At 56.6% G+C, this 19,556-nt stretch overlaps 2 protein-coding genes across 6 annotated transcripts in view; one reads left to right on the forward strand and one right to left on the reverse strand.

The window, feature by feature from the left end:
• Positions 1–15,451, forward strand: part of DNAH10 (dynein axonemal heavy chain 10) — a 146,046-nt gene extending 130,595 nt beyond the window's left edge. For 2 of the 4 annotated variants that reach the window (XM_030336257.1, XM_030336258.1), the window contains exons 63-79: positions 652–931; positions 1,599–1,828; positions 3,572–3,845; positions 5,178–5,282; positions 5,651–5,805; positions 6,286–6,440; positions 7,521–7,704; positions 8,268–8,468; positions 9,167–9,376; positions 9,559–9,654; positions 10,324–10,495; positions 10,966–11,097; positions 11,280–11,491; positions 11,583–11,750; positions 13,182–13,362; positions 14,363–14,508; positions 15,096–15,451. In XM_030336257.1, coding sequence (XP_030192117.1) covers positions 652–931; positions 1,599–1,828; positions 3,572–3,845; positions 5,178–5,282; positions 5,651–5,805; positions 6,286–6,440; positions 7,521–7,704; positions 8,268–8,468; positions 9,167–9,376; positions 9,559–9,654; positions 10,324–10,495; positions 10,966–11,097; positions 11,280–11,491; positions 11,583–11,750; positions 13,182–13,362; positions 14,363–14,508; positions 15,096–15,242 — 3,048 coding nt within the window. In that variant the 3' untranslated portion in view covers positions 15,243–15,451. Of the gene's footprint in view, positions 1–651; positions 932–1,598; positions 1,829–3,571; positions 3,846–5,177; positions 5,283–5,650; positions 5,806–6,285; positions 6,675–6,842; positions 7,705–8,267; positions 8,469–9,166; positions 9,377–9,558; positions 9,655–10,323; positions 10,496–10,965; positions 11,098–11,279; positions 11,492–11,582; positions 11,751–11,942; positions 12,288–13,181; positions 13,363–14,362; positions 14,509–15,095 lie in introns of those variants that run through there. The other 2 variants (XM_030336259.1, XR_003973202.2) reach the window with 2 other exon arrangements.
• A 752-nt stretch (positions 15,452–16,203) lies between these two features.
• The window catches only part of CCDC92 (coiled-coil domain containing 92), a 31,314-nt gene continuing 27,961 nt past the window's right edge, over positions 16,204–19,556 (reverse strand). For both annotated transcript variants that reach the window (XM_030335679.1, XM_030335678.1), the window contains exon 4: positions 16,204–17,622. In XM_030335679.1, coding sequence (XP_030191539.1) covers positions 16,847–17,622 — 776 coding nt within the window. In that variant the 3' untranslated portion in view covers positions 16,204–16,846. The remainder of the gene's footprint in view (positions 17,623–19,556) is intronic.

The following is a 19,556-nucleotide window of genomic DNA, read 5'->3' on the forward strand; positions in this document are numbered from 1 at the left end:
GGCTCGAACCCACGAATCTGACCTGAGCTTGAAAATGACCTGAGCCGAAGTTGGATGCTTAACCGACTGAGCCACCCAGGTGCCCCCGAGACAGATATTAATGAGGAGATGCTTCTTGACTTTCCTCTTCCTCCCTCAGCCTGCCGGGGTCCTGAGCCAGCGCCACGTAGCCCCCAGCCCCACCCCTGCCACCATGCTCCCACTTAAAGGGGGGGGGTGATTCCAGCTTAGGGGAGGGGGGGAGGCCAAGTTAGTGAACATAATGAAAGCAGGTGAAGGGAAAAGGAGAAGGAGGCCCCGGGGGCTAGAAGAGAGGAGTTTTCCCAGACGTTTTGAGGAAAGAGCTAGCAAAGCCGTCATGAGGTTGGAGGGAGGTGAAGCAAAGAGGCGAGTGAAAGAAAGATTTCTGCCGACTCTTCTGTGAGACGGAAGGAGAATCTCTCGCGATCACTTTGGGCTGCTCAGAGCCTGAACCTAAGGGGTTTCTGGCTTCTGCGGGTCTCACGCTTTGCTTCTCTCCCGTTCTTTCTCCCCTCTGGTTCCCTCCACCCCCCAGGCACCGGCATGTCCCCTCCCCCCTCCGAAGGCCAAGGCGCTCTCCCTGCACAGTTGCCGAGGGCACAACTCTCAGTGCCTACCTCCGTCTTGCAGGTTGCTTCCTTCAATGACCCCGACTTCCTCAAGCAGCTGGAGATGGCCATAAAGTATGGGACCCCTTTCCTGTTCCACGACGTGGACGAGTACATCGATCCGGTGATCGATAACGTCTTAGAAAAGAATATCAAAGTCTCCCAAGGACGGCAGTTTATCATCCTGGGGGATAAGGAGGTGGATTACGACTCAAATTTCAGACTGTACCTAAACACCAAGCTGGCCAATCCCAGATACAGCCCGTCTGTGTTTGGGAAAGCCATGGTCATCAACTACACCGGTAAGGATGTACAGAACCTCAGTGGCGAATTAGGGTGGTTACCACGGAGACCACAACTGGGGACCAGAGTTTTCAGGGGACGCCGTTTCGTTAGGTGACCCCAGGTCATTCGCTCCTAGCCAGATCGCAACTGGTCGGTTCTTGGTGATGAAGGTTTGGGCGCCCCTAGGAAGGCAGCGGGGTACGTGTCTTGGGGCGTGCTGAGTCTGGACCACGGGCCCAGGTACCCACACCCTGAGTGGGGCGAGACCCTGTTGTGCTGGGGCCGGAAGTTACTCCGTGTGGTGCACTGAAGTACGCGGCATGATTTTGGATTTCTGCCCTTCCTCTTGGCTGAGTTCTGTCAGGGACCGAGTGCCGTTTCTCCCGTTTTCTCGGGTTGGCCTGCACCTGCGTAAATCGGTTAATTAGGTTGGGTGTGCTTTCCACTCTGGCCCCCCAGTATTTATTTTGGGACCCCCGCCCACACTCTTGTCCCCCACAGGGTGGGCAGCGTCTCCGTGTTGTTCTGACGGTTTTGACCCGTGGCTTTAGGGTGACGGCAGGGCCGAGTCCTCGAGTTCCCAAGGGGCTGGCTCAGACGCAGCCCCAGCCTGTCCCGGGCGCGAGCGCGCAGCAGGCGAGGAGACGGGGTGCCCCGCAGTGACGGCTCCCCCCCGCTCCCCAGTCACACTGAAGGGGCTCGAGGACCAGCTGCTGAGCGTGCTGGTGGCTTACGAGAGGCGCGAGCTGGAGGAGCAGCGGGAGCACCTCATCCAGGAGACGAGTGAGAACAAGAACCTGCTGAAGGATCTGGAAGACTCCCTCCTTCGGGAACTGGCGACCTCCACGGGGAACATGCTGGACAACGTGGAGCTGGTGCAGACCCTGGAGGAGACGAAATCCAAAGCCATGGAGGTGCGAACCGCACGGCAAATGCACTGAGCCGGGCCCGGTGGGGGCGGGGGGGGGGGGGGCGGGGGGGGGGCGGGTGTGGTCCCGGACGCGCCTTTGGGAGCGCCAAAGGAGAGAGGAGAAAAGGAAAAATGTCTCCAAAGGAGAACATTGGATTCCATGATCTCAGGGCCTCATTCCCGGGTCTTAGAAGCCGAGGCGTTGGGGGAGGGTGGGGAGGGGGGATCTCCACCTGTGCTGTCGTCAGATTTGGGCTCCTAGTCACCTGAGGATTTGCGTGATGAGAACAGGCCACCTCTGCTGGGGTGTGCAATGGGGAGGGGAGCCCTAGACGTGTTCCCAGGGACCCTTGTGCATCAGGCCAGCCTCTTTCAGTTGACAGTGATAGAAAACCCAGCCCACGGGGCGCCTGGGTGGCGCAGTCGGTTAAGCGTCCGACTTCAGCCAGGTCACGATCTCGCGGTCCGTGAGTTCGAGCCCCGCGTCGGGCTCTGGGCTGATGGCTCAGAGCCTGGAGCCTGCTTCCGATTCTGTGTCTCCCTCTCTCTCTGCCCCTCCCCCGTTCATGCTCTGTCTCTCTCTGTCCCAAAAATAAATAAACGTTGAAAAAAAAAATTAAAAAAAAAAAAAAAAAGAAAAGAAAACCCAGCCCTACTTGGCCTAAGTCAAAAGGGAATTTATTAGCTTAGAAAACAAAGCCCAGGGATGGCTTCAGGCAGGCCTAGATCCAGGACTCCAAACATATCATTAGGACTCAGTTTCTTTCCATTTCTGGGCTGGGCCTTTTGTTGGGTTGGCTTCATTCTCTGCCTCCCCATGGGCCAAGCCCCCCTCATGGTTACAAGGTGGGTGTGGCCTCATGCCCCCTCAGGTTCGGGTCCAAAGGGAAGAGTGGGAATCTTTACCTGTCCCTATCATGAAGGTTCCCCAGAGCCATTTAAGTCACGTCCCCACCCCAAACCGGTCCCACAGCCTGGTTTGTGGTGTGTGGACTGCTTGGGTCTGGGTTATATGCTCCTCTCCTGGCGTTGGGGTGGACGCCACGTTTGGAATGAAAGGGGGACGTTGGAGTCTCCAAGTTCAAGTCAGTACTGTTATTAGAAGAACAGGGCACGGGGCGCCTGGGCGGCTCAGTGGGGTTGAGCGTCCGACTTCGGCTCAGGTCATGATCTCGTGGTTCGTGAGTTCGAGCCCCGTGTCAGGCTCTCTGCTGACAGCTCAGAGCCTGCTTCAGATCCCCTGCCCCCGCCTCTCTCTACCCCTCCCCCACTTGTCGTCTCTCTCCCAAAAATTTAAAAACAAAAAGAAGAGGAAGAGGGCACAGGTGCGGGGGCACCCAGCCACAGACGTCCAGGCAGGTGCTTTTCAAACCCCTGTGGGTGCTGCGTGGCTTGTCTTGCTGCACCCCCCCACCCTGCTCTCGGCATCCCTTACACTTTTCATAAGTTTGATTTATTTATTTTGAGAGAGAGAGGGAGAGAGAGAGCGCGCAGGGGAGGGGCAGAGAGAGAGGGGGAGAGAGAAGATCCCAAGCAGGCTCCGCATTGTCAGTGCAGAGCCCAGTGCAGGGCTCGAACTCACAAACTGTGAGATCATGGCCTGAGCCGAAATCAGGAGTTGGACACTCAACCGATGGAGGCACCCAGGCGCCCCGTGCATCCCTTACTTTCTTGCCCATTTCATAAGTCATCCCGGTTGTGGGTGTCCGTCTCCCTGTTTCCATGGCGACGCACATCTTTTCTTTAGGTGTCGGAGAAGCTCAAGCTGGCAGAGAAGACAGCCTTGGACATCGACAGGCTGCGGGACGGCTACCGGCCGGCCGCCAGGAGGGGGGCCATCCTGTTCTTCGTGCTGTCCGAGATGGCCCTCGTGAACTCCATGTACCAGTACTCCCTCATCGCCTTCCTGGACGTTTTTGGCTTGTCACTTAAGAAGTCGCTGCCCGATTCCATTCTCATGAAGCGACTAAAGAACATTATGGACACACTGACCTTCAACATCTATAACTACGGGTGCACAGGTGAGCACCTCTGCACTGATTAGGACAAATGCGCTCTGTGCGTGTGCACCTCTGGGGTCTGTGTGTCCAGATCCCTTCTGCTGAGGACGTGAGGCAGGTTGGATGGGACCCCATCCTCACGGCCTCCACTTAACTGCACCTCTTTATTTTTTTTTAATTTTTTATGTTTTTTTTTTTTTTAATTTCATTTTTGAGAGAGAGAGAGAGAGAGAGAACGCGAACGGGGGAGGGGTAGAGAGAGAGGGAGACACAGAATCCGAAGCAGGGTCCGGGCTCTGAGCTGTCAGCACAGAGCCTGATGTGGGGCTTGAACTCATGGACTGTGAGATCGTGACCCGAGCCGAAGTCCGATGCTCAACGGCTTGAGCCACCCAGGCGCCCCTGACTGCACCTCTTTAAAGGCTCCGTCTCCAAATATGGTCACATTCCAAGGCACTGGGGTTAGAACTTCAACATGTGGATTTGGCGGGGGGGTGGGGGGGGCGATGCACAATTCAGCCCATAGCAGCTGGGCAGGAAAAAGGTTGAGGACTGTCGTTCCTCCAGGGCTTGTTTAAGTGGCCAACACCTGCAGCACACAGAAGAGTAGAATTCAAGTCCCCTCCCCAAGAACACATTTCTTCTGTTTTTACAAAGAAGAAGAACTTTAATATTTAGCATCCCCCTACCAATAGTAGAGAATCTGTGGATGGAATGTGCTTGCTCTGCAGCGGAGGGCTGGCAAACCGTGACCAGCAGGCCAGATCTGGCTCACTGCCCGCTTTTGTGAATAATGTGCTGTTGGAACACGGCTGTGCCCGCTTACGCCTATACGGTCTGGGACCCCTTTCCTGCTGTAATGGCAGATGAATCGTTACTACACAGACCGTCTAGCCTGAAAAGTCAAAAATACTTCCTACCTAGCCTTTTGTAGGAAGCTTGCTAACACCTCTTCTACACTGTAACAGACAAGAACTTGCACTTAGAGTTAGGCGAACGACCAGTTTTCCGTCGAGAAGGTGGCTCCGGACTTCTATCACACGGTTCCCCCGTTGCCCTGCGCTTCCCGGGCCGGTGTGGCAGGTGCCGCCGTAGCTAGGGCCGTTGCGCACGCGCAGGAGCAAGCGCCATCGCAGCTGGCCCTTGGGCACCACCTGCGAGCTGAGCCCGTAGCGGCTACACTCGCACAGCCGTGGACACACAGAGCAGAGAGGGCCAGATGCAGGTGCGCTGCTCCCTTGTTTCATTTCATCTCTCTTACATTCGAGGCTGGTGTGCATAACAAACTCCTTTTTTTTTTTTTTTTTTTAAAGCAAATTGACTTTATCCGTACCCTCTGATGTTTCCCTCCAGGGCTGTTTGAGAGGCACAAGTTACTGTTTTCTTTCAATATGACGATCAAGATAGAGCAAGCGGAAGGCAGAGTCCCGCAGGAAGAATTAGACTTCTTCTTCAAAGGTGACAAATGTGTCCCCTTTTTCATTCTTCCCAACTCCCTTGGCCCACATTGCCCACGCACACATCTAAGTTCATTAACACAAACCACAATAATAACAAAAACTCTCCTTGGAACTTGGCTTCCAACAGCCCCGCTTTCCTAAATATTCCAGCCTCAGAAGGCTGCCTTGAGGCCGGCAGTCACGCTGAGCTGCCCGGCTGGGGTCCCGGGCCGAGGGGAGGCGAGCCAAGCACACCTCCCGCCTTGTCCCGTCCCCGCTGGAGACGAGGATTTTCCCCTGGAGCGGGAGGAGTGAAAGCACTGAGCTGCTCACTCTTCCCGGCATGTTGCCGCCAGCCGCTTACTTCTCTTCTTCTGTCGTGGTCAGGAAACATTTCCCTGGAGAAAAGCCACCGGAAAAAGCCCTGTGCTTGGTTGTCTGACCAGGGATGGGAAGATATCATGCTTTTATCAGAAGTGTTCTCGGACTCCTTCGGGAATCTTCCCGATGATGTTGAGAAACATCCCTCTGTCTGGCAGGAGGTGAGATCACGTTCTGTCTCTCCTCCTTCCCTTCCCTGCGAATCAGTCGTCTTGAGACCCAAACCATAGCCTCTTTGTGAGCAAGAAGAGACTCCTTTGTGGGACTCACTCAGAGTGCTGTTCTCACCCTCCGTGGCGCTTGACTGAATTCTCCTTTATCTAGTTCAGCTAGCGTTGCGGGAGAACCACCCAACTGTCCTTCTGTCCGTCCACCCATCCGAGAAATAGGCACCTACCGTGGAGCGCAATCCTTGACGGGCACTGAGGACTCAACAGCGAAAACGATTCAGTCCCTCCCTTCCTGAAGTTCTTAGTTTTGGAGCAGGAGGTAGAAAATGACAGAGCTGTCTAGAAGTGACCGGAGGTGCAAGCTTCTAAAGATTTCATTCCTTTACAGTGGCTTTTGGGACCTTCGCAGAAAAATGGAGGCTCTAGCGCTTCTGCGTCGACGCCACCACCCGTGTCTTTTGCTTTCCCCAGTGGTACGACCTGGACTCCCTCGAGCAGTTTCCATTCCCCTTGGGTTACGATAGCAGCATCACCCCTTTCCAGAAGTTGCTTATTTTGCGCTGCTTCCGCGTGGATCGGGTGTACCGGGCGGTGACCGACTATGTGACTCTAACCATGGGAGAGAAGTAAGTGCGTTGTTGTGTTTGCTCGGCCCTTCTGTGGGGTCCTCCCCCGCGCCCCTCCCCCCAGCCTGAACTCACAGACAGCAGCGATGGGCCGGCTTCCCAGGGAACTGCCACCGCCTTGTCATTGAGCGCTCTTCTGTGGTCACCCTCGTACCGCTCCGTTCGGGAGAAATACCAGGTGAGGCACACGGGTGAAGTTTTCTAGGAGCCGCGTTCAAAAAGGAACAGATAAAGGTAATTTTGATACCATTTTATTTGACCTGGTACGTTAAAATATTATCATTTTGACATGTAATTAATACGAATATTATCAAGATATTTTACATGATTTTTTTTTTTTTTTTTTTTTGGTTTGCTTTTGGTATTAAGTCTTCAAAATCTTGTGTGAATTTACGCTTACAGCACCTCTCAGTTTGGACCGGCCACACTCGAAGTGCCCAACAGCCACACGTGCCTACCGGCTTCCATACTGGACGGCACAGCTCCAGAACCGAAGTCAGGCATATAATCTGGGGCTGCAAACCCAAACGTGCCTTCATGGCCGGCAGGTGATGGAAATGAGTGTGCCAGGCTGGGTGGGGACTGTGGCAGCTCGGAGAGGTCAAGTCCTGGTTCACAGGGGCAGCTGCCCCTTAGCTGGACTGACACCAGCTGACAAGGGGGGTCCAGAGTGGCTGGATCCTCTGACTCTTTGAAAGAAGCTAGAAATTTGGATTCCTACACGAAGTCTCCCAGGCCTGATGTGTTGGTAACTAATTTTCAAATCTTGAGAAGTGGGCCATTCAGGACACGCCTGTGGCATTGTCAGCGTGGAGCCTCTGGGTCCTGTGCCGAGGGGACGTCCGCCTGGAAGGCCCCCCCGTCAGGTGGCGCCCCCATGGATGTGCCTGGCTGTGCTAGGGGGACACAGCAGGGCCCGCGTCGCCCAGGGGTTCACCCTCTTGTGTGACATGTGCGTCAACATGGACTGTAACCTGGTGGGAGCTGTACCCGAAGAACAACCAGAAGGTTCTGGAGGCGGCGAGGCGAGCACGCCGTGGCTGTCCTCTGCGAGAGTCCCCGCTTTGTTCCCTCTGCCAGGTACGTGCAGCCCCCGATGATCAGCTTCGAGGCCATCTTTGAGCAGAGCACTCCGACCTCGCCCATCGTGTTCATCCTCAGTCCCGGCTCTGACCCTGCCGGTGACCTTATGAAATTAGCCGAGCGCAGCGGTTTTGGAGGAAACCGCCTCAAATTCCTCGCCATGGGTCAAGGTCAAGAAAAGGTAATTAGCTGTTGGAAGGAATAAGCTCTAAATTTGGGCGAGGCCCCCGGGGTGAGTGAGCTGGGTGCAGTTCCCGTCCCCTGAGCGGCAGGCGGGCAGTGGTGTGGTCCTAGAGCGGGCATGCTGTCACCGCCCGGCCTTGCTGGCCGCTGTGCTGCTCTGTTGCTTCCAGGGTCCATTCACACGTAGTCGTCCTCTCTTCCAGTCTCCGGACATCCCTGTTTTGGGTCAGGGTGGTCACTGCCCCCGCGGCATGGCCGCAGAGGCGCTCAGGGTGCCGGCCTCCGAGAACCTGGAGCTCTCGGGGCTGAGGGGGGCCGGCGGGTGCAACGTGCTGGCTCATCTTCCAGGTCGGGACCGGCCGTGTGGCTCAGGCGGCCCTGAGGGATCCTCAGAGATGGGTTCTTTGAGGGCAGCCCCCGTAGCTCCTGGGTCACTGGCTTCTTTGTGGCCTCTCCTGGAGCGGGCCCTCCTGGGGGCTCGGAGCGGGTTTCTGGGAAAGCGCGGGCTCAGTGTGGCTTTGGGACACCAACTCCTCCCCGTCTCTCTCTCCGTCGGTGCAGCTGGCCCTACAGCTGCTGGAGACGGCGGTGGCCCGCGGGCAGTGGCTGATGCTGCAGAACTGTCATCTCCTGGTCCGCTGGCTGAAAGATCTGGAGAAGTCCCTGGAGAGGATCAGCAAACCCCACCCAGACTTCCGCCTGTGGCTCACCACAGACCCCACCAGGGGCTTCCCCATTGGGATTCTGCAGAAGTCTTTGAAGGTTTGGTTCAGGACAAACACCCGTCCCCACAGTCCTGTTCCTCAGATCGCTGCCATTCTGCCGTCCGTGTGTGCGTGTGAGCGTGTGAGCGAGCGCGTGCTTGGAAGTAAACCTCCAACGCAGCCAGACCTTCACGGCCACCCTTTCCAGTTCCGTCTTTCCCTCTCTCTTCAGAGACAAGCACTGTCCCGTACCGCGTGACACTTACGACCCTCAGGCCTGTCTTTACCACTTCCTTCCGCATGTGTCCAAAATAATACCTGGGTTCGTTTTCCTGGACTTCACGTTTATGAAACCTTCTTTTTCTCTTCGATGACAGGCCCGCCCTCCGCTGCACTTCTCTAGTGGTTTACACGCCCCATTTAACTTACTCCCCAGACAAGTTTTGTGTGGCAAGATTTTGTCATCCGTCACCTGGGGCAGATAGAGGGAAAACTTGGTGACGTCCGTTTTGCATCTGAAGCTCCCACGGGCTTCTTTCACTTCTCTGGGTCATCTGATGAGCGGGAGTCAGAACCACATCTGGTCCCTTATCTTCTTTGCCCGGGTCCTTATAAGAGACTTTTGCTGCCTGGGGAGCAGGAGAGATGGCCACGCAGGGATGGAGGGAAAGCCCAGGTGTCTACATTTTGCGCCCTCTTCAAAGCTGGACTCGTGGGTCTGCGGTTTCCGTCACGATTTGTCTTCTCTTCTGACAGGTTGTTACGGAGCCACCCAACGGGCTGAAACTCAACATGAGAGCGACTTACTTCAAGATCTCTCCTGAAGTGCTGGAGCAGTGTCCGCACCCTGCTTTCAAGTCCCTGGTCTACGTGCTGGCGTTCTTCCACGCGGTGGTGCTGGAGAGGAGAAAGTTCGGGAAGATCGGGTGGAACGTGTACTATGACTTCAATGAGTCTGACTTCCAGGTTAGGACGCAGTGGCTGCTGCTTCTCCCGAGAAACTTCCTCCTCGGCCGGCCTGTGTCACCCCCACCCCTTCTCTGAGTTGTGAACAGCCGCGGTGTTCCTGCCCACACTTGAGGAGAGGGTCAGAACGTGAGCGACTCTGTGGGCTGGAGCACAACCATGCCTGTCCCTCGTCTTTTAAGGTCTGCATGGAGATTCTGAACACATACTTAACAAAAGCCTTCCAGCAACGTGACCCTAGGATCCCGTGGGGCAGCCTCAAGTACCTGATTGGAGAGGTAGGAGTGTCTTGGGGGACCCATCGTGGACTGCCTCCCAGGGCTGGAGCTGGGCTGTGGCCTGGTGCCCTTATCAGTGACCTCTGAGACCTTGGTGACTCCCCTGTTGCTTCTGCTGCGTGTCAGCTGCAAGGTCTCTATGGAATTCTGCTGGCTCATCACCCGATCGTCTTTCTCCTAAGTGGGATCCGTCCACATGGAGGTTCTGGATTCATCATCCTGGGGGCCATGTTCTCTGGGGGGTTGGCAGTTCCCCTCCTCGCCATGCCTTAGGCATGTCGTCGTAGCCTCGCTCCCGGTCGGTGGGCGTGGAGGGCTACCCTGGAGACCATGACTTTAGACAGGCCGTGTGGGAATGCCTCCCCCGTGGCCTGCGTGTGCTCACGCAGGGGCACCACCAATTCCCAAGGCCAAAGTGGTGGCTGGCTTCTTTGTTGTTTTGTTGTCTCTTCACTACGTTTTGGGGATTTTGCAAATGGCACACTGGCTTCCAGGACCCCACAAAGTTGCACAAGCCTCTTGTGCACAGTGGGCCAAAGGCATGTGATCAACATGGTTTGAGCTGCACAGCAGCCCGGCCAGCAGGAGTTCCCCCCCACCCCCCCGAGGGCACATCAGGTCTCAGGTGGGTCCTGGGTTCCCGGCCAGCTCTTGCTCTCGGTCACTCAGGTCATGTATGGAGGACGGGCCATCGACAGCTTTGATCGGCGCATCCTGACCATCTACATGGATGAGTACCTGGGAGACTTCATTTTTGACACTTTCCAGCCATTCCACTTCTTCCGGAATAAGGAGGTGGACTATAAAATCCCCGCCGGTGATGAGAAGGAAAAATTTGTTGGTGAGATTTCTCAGGCATCAAAATATATGTTAGAAGTTTTTTCTAAGGGAGACCGACCGTACATCTCAGCTGTTCTGTTTTCTGTGGTTGGCTTGATGGCTCTTCTGACCCCTCTCCTGGGGGGATCCTTGGCTGGTGGGCGTGCTCCGTTATGTTTTGTAGGGGGCCCAGCAAGTTCTTTGTAGCCTCAGCGCTGATGGAGTTAGTTTAGATTTCCCTGTCCTGGGGTGATGACAAATACGCCACATTCCGCCTGAAGGGCAGAGTGGGCCCCAGGAAGCTCACGGAGCCATTTTTGTCATAAGAAATAAACACGGAGCCGGATGGGGCGTGGCAGTATGGAATTTGTATTTAAAAACACGCCACCCACCACGCAGTGGAAATTAGTTTTGCGTATCTGGGGATGTTGAGGCCACGCAGCCGCAGAAATTGAGGGCTGTGTGACGGTGTCCTCTCCGTCCCGATTATAGAAGCCATTGAGGCCCTCCCGCTGACCAACACACCTGAAGTGTTTGGTCTTCATTCCAATGCCGAGATTGGATATTATACTCAGGCGGCTCGAGACATGTGGACTCACCTGCTGGAGCTGCAGCCTCAGACAGGTAAAGTCGGCCGCGGGGACTGAACTAGCGTGGCTACGGTGGAAGGGCGTTGTCGGCCCAGAGGGCTATTGGTCCTCGTGGTTTCTGTAGCGTCGATGCCTTTCCTAGAACCAGAAGGCTCAGGACGCCCCCGTCCTAACCCTCAGATGCCTTGCTCTCCCTAAAACGTGTCCTGGTTTTAGGGGAATCCAGCAGCGGCATCAGCCGAGATGATTACATTGGCCACGTTGCCAAGGACATAGAGAACAAGATGCCCCAGATCTTTGACTTGGACCAGGTCAGGAAGCACCTCGGGGTGGGACTCTCCCCCACCTCGGTGGTGCTTCTGCAGGAGCTGGAGCGCTTCAACAAGCTCGTCACACGGATGTCCAGGTCTCTGGCTGAACTTCAGAGGGTGAGCACGCCCCTCGTGTGCAGACCTCTGCCTACACGCAGTACCCGGTCTTCCCACAGTCTTGCCTGACCGCTCTTGATTCTGCGAACAGGCCTTGGCCGGAGAAGTTGGAATGAGCAACGAGTTAGATGACGTAGCCAGATCTCTCTTCCTCGGGCAAATCCCTAGTATCTGGAGAAAGCTGGCCCCTGACACATTAAAGTCCCTTGGAAACTGGATGCCCTACTTCCTGCGGCGGTTCAGCCAGTACACATCGTGGGTAAGTGAGAGACCACAGTCTGCGCGTCAGTTCGAGGCTCAGCCTGGACCACCCCCCTCCCCAACCACCTCCAACCCCTCTCCGGCGCCCCGGAGGTACCTTCTATTAGCGGTGATTGGGTGCTCAAGAAATGGCTCCTGACTCTACAAGCATACCTGTATCTTTTTTTTTCCTTTTCTTTTTGTTTTTAAGACTTTGAAGCCTATTATGCACACTTGATTTGTTCGTCTCAGAGTCCATCTTGGCCACTGTCCATCTAAGTGCATTTAGGTCGACCTTATTCTTTTAAGGGGACTCCATTTTACAGATATTCCATGTTCTTTCGCCTGCTGGACATTTGGGTGGTTCCCTTTGGGGATTTTCCCCCCCTCTATTTTGCCAATACAACATTCTGGCGCATGTACCTTTGGATGCACACGAGTATATTTCACAGGTAGGTCCCTACAGCGGAAGTGTTGGGTCTCAGTGTGTGCGTTTTGCATTCTTTTTAATTTTTTTTAATGTTTATTTTTGAGAGAGAGAGAGAGAGAGCGTGCATGAGTGGGGGAGGGGCAGAGAGAGAGGGAGACACAGAATCCGAAGCAGGCTCCAGGCTCCGAGCTGTCAGCACAGAGCCTGATGCGGGGCTTGAACTCACGAACCTTGAGATCATGACCTGAGCCGAAGTCAGATGTTTAATTGACTGAGCCGCCCAGGCACCCCAATGTGCATTTTACATTCTAACAGCTCTTGTCACATCGCCTTCTAGAGAAGTGGAAACCACAGCGAGTGAACACGATTATTTCCTCCCCTTGCTGCACCATGTGTGTTCTTAATATTTTGGATCTTTTTTTCCTGATAGGTAAACGCTAATATGTTTAGGTGTGCGTTTCTTGAGTTATGGTGAGGCTGAGCATATCTTACACACATATAGCTGTTTCATGTTTTTTCTGTGAATTGTCTTTTCGTGTCTTGATTTCATTTTTATCAAGTTCTCTATCTTCTTAAACTGATGTTTTAGAGCTCTTTGTGTATCCAGGAGATGGGCCCTTGGTCTGCTGGTGTTGCAAGTGTTTCCCCCCAGCTTGTCAGCATCTTTTGATTTTTGCCTATGGCACTTCTTCCAGAAGAAAGTTTTACATTTTTATTTGGTCAAATGTCTCGGTCTGTTCTTTTATGGCCTCTGGGTTTTGCATTTCCAACTCAAGATCATGACAGTGTTCACTGGAGAGCCGACCTGGTACTCTCGTGGTTTTATTCTTTAAGTCTCTGCTCCTTCTGGAACCGGGTGGTTCAGCTTGTTCTCCCAGACAGGCTGCCGTTGTTCCGACACCATCTTTTTGCTGCGAAGGTGAACTGTGTCTTTTATCCTGACCCGATCTTCTGGTCAGCTCTGGCCCTGGCATTTGGTGGCGGCCCCGGTCTCCCGCCACCTTGCCCCCTGCCTTCCAGGTCACTGAAAGTGAGCCCAGCGTGATGTGGCTCTCGGGGCTGCACATCCCGGAATCCTACCTCACGGCCCTGGTGCAGGCCACCTGCCGGAGGAACGGCTGGCCGCTGGACCGCTCCACCCTGTTCACGCAAGTGACCAAGTTCCAAGATGCAGATGAAGTGAACGAGCGGGCAGGACAAGGTACGGTCAGCTCCCTATCGGGTCTCCCTCCCCGAGCCGTCCCCCATTCAGAGGAACAAGCATGGTGTGGGCGGAAATGGGCCAGGCCGGGTTTGAAAGGAAGGCTGCCGCGAATATTGGCTGTATGTGTGCACGGTCTGTGTCTCGATCTCTCTGGGGGTCGATACGTGCGTTTCTCTTCCAGTTCCGACACCGAGACCTGGGGTTGATGTCAGGAGGGACCTGAACCACGTTCGCCCTGCTCGTTTGCGGAAGTGGCTCCTGGGTCAGAATTAGATCGTTCAGAGAAAGGAGGGCCCGAGGGCTTCCCTGGAAACTTTGAGGGGCTGGGGGCATGGGAGCCAGAGGGCAGGTTGGACTAGGTTCGACCCATGAAATTACAACGTCAGTCCCTGTGACACTGGTGACTGACGCTGCCGTTCCCCACGGCAGTGCTGCCGCCATAGTCAGAAGACATTTACCCGTGAGCCACAAAAGCCCTGTTGAGTGAGCTTAGAGATAGGGTTCACGGTGGAGATTCAGGGATGCTCACTGAAGCCTCGGAGGAACTCTCTGGGCAAGTGACTGTCCTCTCCTCTGCCGCTGTGTGTGTCTGCCGTGTTCTGCTCCGCAGACACCATTTTCTCGGTGAGGCTTTGACTTCCTCTCCGCACTCCCTCTTGGCCCACCACCAAGCTGTGGTGCTTCTGTCTTTATAACCTGGGGGCCCAAGCAGTCTAGGTCTGTGTGCCCTGAAGCCTGACTGGTGGGGGAGGCAACTCTCCCTCGTCTCCTTTGCCAAAGCCGTGGGGAGGGGAGGCTCACGGCGTCTACAGTGTCCTTCTGAAAAGGGAAGAAATGACGGCCACGTCTTTTGGACAAAGACCTGGGCTATGTCTGGGGGAGGAGAGCGAGGGAGTTGCCTCTGTGTGTGCACTGTGGACATATCTAGGGCCACTGTGTGCACAGCAGAGTGGCTGGTGCCTCCACATAAACCCTGGGCTCTTCCTGGGATATCCAGGATGCTTCGTCTCAGGACTGTATCTCGAAGGCGCTGATTGGGATGTAGAAAGAGGATGTCTTATCAAGAGCAAACCCAAGGTGCTGGTGGTCGACCTGCCGATTCTGAAGATCATCCCCATCGAAGCCCATCGCCTCAAACTACAGGTAGAAGGCTGACGCCTGTTCCTGGCTCCGTCCTCCCCTCCCTGCCCCCCACCGGGGGCACGGTTGGGGGGGATCGGGGGGGGGGATTGCAGTTCAGTCTTACCCTTTAAGCACCCTTACAGGTGCTTAGCCTTTTGTGGGAGGGGGGGAAGCCCCGAGACAGGACAACAGTGTGGAGCCACCTTCCAGGAAGACACACGCATGCAAACGTGTGTAAGCAGAGACTCCCCCGGGGGGGGGGGGGGCACGGCTTCAAGTTCGGAGCTGTGGTCCAGATTAACTTCAGGAAGAGACTCCTCCATTCCCTTGACCTTCTGCGGGCACTGCCTGAATCATAAAATACTTACGTCTGATGTGGACAGCAGGCGCCCCCTGCCTCGCCTGGCCCGGATGCCCGTCTGATGAGCGTAGCTACACGAAGCCCCATCTGCAGTCAGCGGAGGGCGGCCCCGCAAAGCCCCTTGAAGCCTCGGCCAGGCCTAGCAGGAGGCGCCTGCACTCTCAGCACCTAGACTGGGCTTCCTGCTTCCCGGGCTTGAGCTCCTCCGCCGCCCGTGGGGGACGCCTCACGTGCCTCTCCTTTGCAGAACACCTTCCGGACGCCGGTCTACACCACCTCCATGAGAAGGAATGCCATGGGAGTTGGCCTGGTGTTTGAAGCCGATCTCTTCACCACAAAGCACGTATCTCACTGGGTGCTGCAGGGGGTGTGCCTCACCCTGAACTCCGATTGACCTTTTGGGCGAAGGAACCCGCACTTGTGAGCGCCGTCCCCTGTTGGCTCCGTGGGGCCTCGAGAGGCTGGAGCTGGGCTGATGCTGAGACTCCTTTCATTCGAAACCAGCCGTTTTAATCTCTTTCCGTATAAACTGAGCTGACGGTTTTGTTTCTTGAAGCGATTTTTAAGGATTCTGCGTATTTGAAAAGTAAATACTGGAGAGCATTTTGAAATGTGTTTCCTTTCCCTTCTCAGAGGAAATGTGTGATTAGGCAGAAGTGCCCCACACGCCACTGGCACGAGTGAGAATTCTAATGGAAAATGTCAAGAGTGTGCTATTGACAATCCAGGTCTGTCTCAGTAGACGCCTCTCTTTGGCAGGAGCGGCCTGCTGGGTGTGGGGTCCGGGCTGACGATGCCAGCCTAGAGCAGAGATGGCCACAGTCGCCCACCGCCACCCCTCCCCCTTCCCGAACTCTCTGGCCTGCTAGGTGGGGGTGGGGGCGAGGGCCCTGAGCTCAGTGTTGAATTCCTGCATGAGCTCCTACCCGCGACCTGGCCGGATCTGCATCTGCGTGGGGTTGGGTGGGTGCAGACCTAGAACAGCCGGAACCGGCCCCCGGGGGTCCCTTCGTTCTGCGCACCCTGGGGCGAGCCCGGAGCCCCGGCCAGGCCCACCGGAGGCGCCGAGTAGCTTTACTTCGCCAGGGAGGAGCAGGGTGGAGCACCGGCAGGGCAGGGGGCGGGGGCCGGTCACGGGCAGAACGTTCCCAGGGGCAGCCCTGGGCAGGGCTGGGTGACAGGGACTCCTCTTCCGGGAAGCAGAGCTGCCCCGCCCCTGGGGCCGGAGCCCTGGGAAAAGAACACGGGGCGAGAACGCGGTAATTACTGGGGGGCCTGCTGTGTCTCCTCCTCCCTCAGCCTCCCCCCAGCTCCTCCCTCAGGTAGTTTAATAAAAGACACAAACCAGAAAGAGGCAGGTTTAGAAAATAAAGTTTGTTGGGATCTTGAACATTTTGGATAAAACTAACCAAAGAATATGAACACACATTCAGGTTGTGGTGACACGAGGAGTAACATCATCTTATTTCGTTCCCGCGATAGACACATACAGCTGCTCGGCTATCGGGGCCGCCCCGGGGGAGGCTTGGTGGGAGGTCACGGGGTCTCCGGGAGGGAGCAGGGGCTGCTCTGGACGGGCCGCCCTAGGAACTGGAGCGAGAGGGTCGAGGCCGGTCGGCACGTGTTGCTCCGGCTGTATAGTTAGGCGGGTTGACTATCTGATTTCATTAACGTCGAGTAGTGATGCAGCCTGTGGCCTGTGCTTTGTCCACGAGCGCACTGAAGTTACACGGAGTGGGATTAGAAGCGAGCGATTCGGCACACAGGTGTTTGGCCACGGCAATCGGTAAATAGGTATTCTGCAGCAGGGACATGATCGTATTCTGGTGTCAGTACCAGGGCAAAAGGAGCAGGAGAATAAGAATGTTGACGTGTCTGAAAAAAAATTTGGCATGCAGGGGAACTGGAGAAAAAAAAAAAAAAAAGGCGTGGATGAGTTTTCCTAGTAGTGATCACAGTGCATCGACAGCCAGGGGGGAAGGGTCGCCCGGGCAGGCTTCACACAGTTCTGTCCGTCCCTGAGTGCTTCCTCGCGGCCTTTCCTCCGTTCACCTGGTCGACCGCCAGCGTCTCCACCTCGGGCGGGGCCTGCGGCGGGGCGGCGTGGTGGATGCGGTGGGCCACCCCCACGTGAGCCTTGTGCTGCTTCTCGCGGGCCGGGCTGTGCGGCTCGCTCGAGCCGCGGTCGGAGGCGATGGGGGGGATGACCAGGGGCCTCTCCTTGACGAGGTGGACCTCGGCCGATTCCCGGGCCAGCAGGAACGGGGTGGGGTCGGGCATGGCGTCCACCGGCTCCCGCAAGAGTAGTTTCCGGCTCTCGGCCCCGAATCTGTAAACCTCTTCGAATTCCGGGTGCAGGGGGGCCGAGAGGCTCTTTTTCATTCGGCGGCGGGGCGTTTCGGGCAGCTTGTCCTTGGGGGGGGCCGGCTTGTAGCTGGCCGGCACGGGGCTCCCGGACGGGCTGCCGTCCGAGGTCCCGCCGGAGCTCATGAGCTTCCTCTTGGCGGCGTGCAGCTGCGAGGTCAGGTAGGCGATGGTCCCGGCGCGCTGCTCGAGCTCGCTCGACAGCATGTTCAGCTTGTGGCTCTTCAGCTTCAGCTCCTCCAGGTACTTCCTCTCGCGCTCCCTGACGGTGCTCTCCAGCACCAGGATCATGGCGTCCTTCTGCTCCAGCTCCCGGAGCAGCTCGCTGTTCTCGTCCTCCTTGAGCTTCAGCTGGGCTTCCAGCTCCTCGCATCTTCTCTTTAGTTCGCTGCTTCGGGAAGATCCGTCTCCTAGAGGAACGAGCCGAGGGACAGGATTGAGCGCCAACGCCTCCCGGAGCAGAGGCACGGAGACCGTCTAGGCTGGCCTCACCTCCCAGGGCGGCCGCGTGGAAGGCGGGGCTGGGGTGGGGGCACATTGCTCCCACGCTCCATCCTGCCCCGTCTCCGTGCCCTCCCCGCCGCCCCCCTCCACCCCCACCCCATGTGGGGATCACGTGGCCTCTGAGCTCCCTCCCGCTCTCAGTTCTCTGGCTCCTTGCACAAAAGCGTGCCTCCAGAGCTCAAAAATGCCCAAGTCACAACGGGCAATTCTCCGGGTTTCGGACCCCGGCACGTACCCAGGAGTAAACTGTGAGCAGATCCGGCTGTCTGCTCGGGTGGCATTTATCGAACACCCGCTCCATTCGGCATGCCGTTGTGAGACCCAAACGTAGACTCTCTCCGTGTCCAAGCACAGAGCTCTGAGGCTGCCCCTTCCTGCCACACGGGTCCCCTCTCTCATCGTGTCTCAGAGGGCAGGTGTCCCTGTGCCTGCGCTCGGCTCTCCTCGGCCCCCCCGGCCCCTCACCGTGCGCCCACAGCCAGCCGCTCAGGGACACCCCGGGGCCGGTGCAGGGTGGGAGCTGGCGTCTGCGGGCACCGCTCACGTGAGGACGCGGATCCAGGGCTGCGGACTGACGTTGGGTGGCCCCGACTCTTCGGGCGCTCCTTCGAATGCCTGCCTCTGCCTCCCTGAGACCCCAGACAGCTGCTCCTCGGTGACCTCTGTTCCCAGGGAGCAGCACCTCCCGTCCTGACCATTTCCACTCTCCCACGGGAAGCTCTGCCCCACCACGTCCTCCGCACGCACGTCCCGTCTTTCTTTCCCCGTGGAAGATGCGCCTGTCCCGTTCATCGCCTGCAGCACAATCTCCCCAGCTGCCCGAGCACTCAGTCACCGCGGCACTTGTGTTTTTGCTTTTTTTCTTTTTTTAATTTTTGAGTAAGCTCTACACCCAGCGTGGGGCTCGAACTCAACCCTGAGGTCAAGAGTCACCTGTGCTACCGACTGAGCCAGCCAGGTGCCCCTCACCGTGGCATTTTTAAAATAGATTCTCAGGTCCCCTCCCTGACCCTCGGAATCAGAACCTCCAGCGGAGGAGCCCGTGTCTGCACCCCGTGTCCCCAGATTGAGCAAGTTCTGCATCCACTAAGGTAAGGAAGGGATTTCCAGCCCTGGGGAGGGGAGACGCCCCAACCAGGACCAGCTGAGAGCTGTCACACCGCCTCCACAAGGAGGCATCCCTGGGCCAATCGTCATCTTGAGCCCAGGCTGCTGATGAGGCTGCGTGGGTGGCTTTGGGACTTAGGCCCGAGAGCCTTGAGGAACTCTCTAGGGGCAGAGTCCTCCAGGGGAGGAGGGACTGGGCATAGGAGCTCCCTCCTCCTGGAAGCAGAGAGGGTTCAGGGCAAGAATCGTGTTTCTTCAGGTTAGCCTGGCCAGGAGGCGGCAGGAAGCAAGGACACTGATTTCTGTGACGTGGATGGCAGGGGGCGCAGGACATCCTCTTCTCCGGAATCCTCCGAGGCCCAGATCCTGGTCCAGGGCTTCAGGGGGTGAGGAGCGTCCTGCCTCTGCAGCGAGGCCCAAAGGGTGGGCTCCGGTCCCCAGGCCCCTCCTCTCATCGACAAAAGGACATGTTGGTCCCTGAGAGGCGTACTTAGGAGACTGTAACCTGAGTGTCATGAATGGAAAAGTCAGTGCTTGGTGATGCACTGAGATCCACGGAAAGGCCTGCATCTGTTTCAAGGGCTTGGGCGTGCTCATGAATAATAACTGCCATCATGAAGGCTAGAGAAAGGCATCTTGGGTCGCCTGGGTGGCTCAGTCCCTTGAGGGTCTGACCAGAGTGTCTGACTGTTGATTTTGGCTCAGGTCATGATCCCAGGGTTGTGGGATCGAG

The sequence above is a fragment of the Lynx canadensis genome, chromosome D3, assembly GCF_007474595.2.
Source record: "Lynx canadensis isolate LIC74 chromosome D3, mLynCan4.pri.v2, whole genome shotgun sequence".
In the NCBI taxonomy this organism is placed as follows: domain Eukaryota; kingdom Metazoa; phylum Chordata; class Mammalia; order Carnivora; family Felidae; genus Lynx; species Lynx canadensis.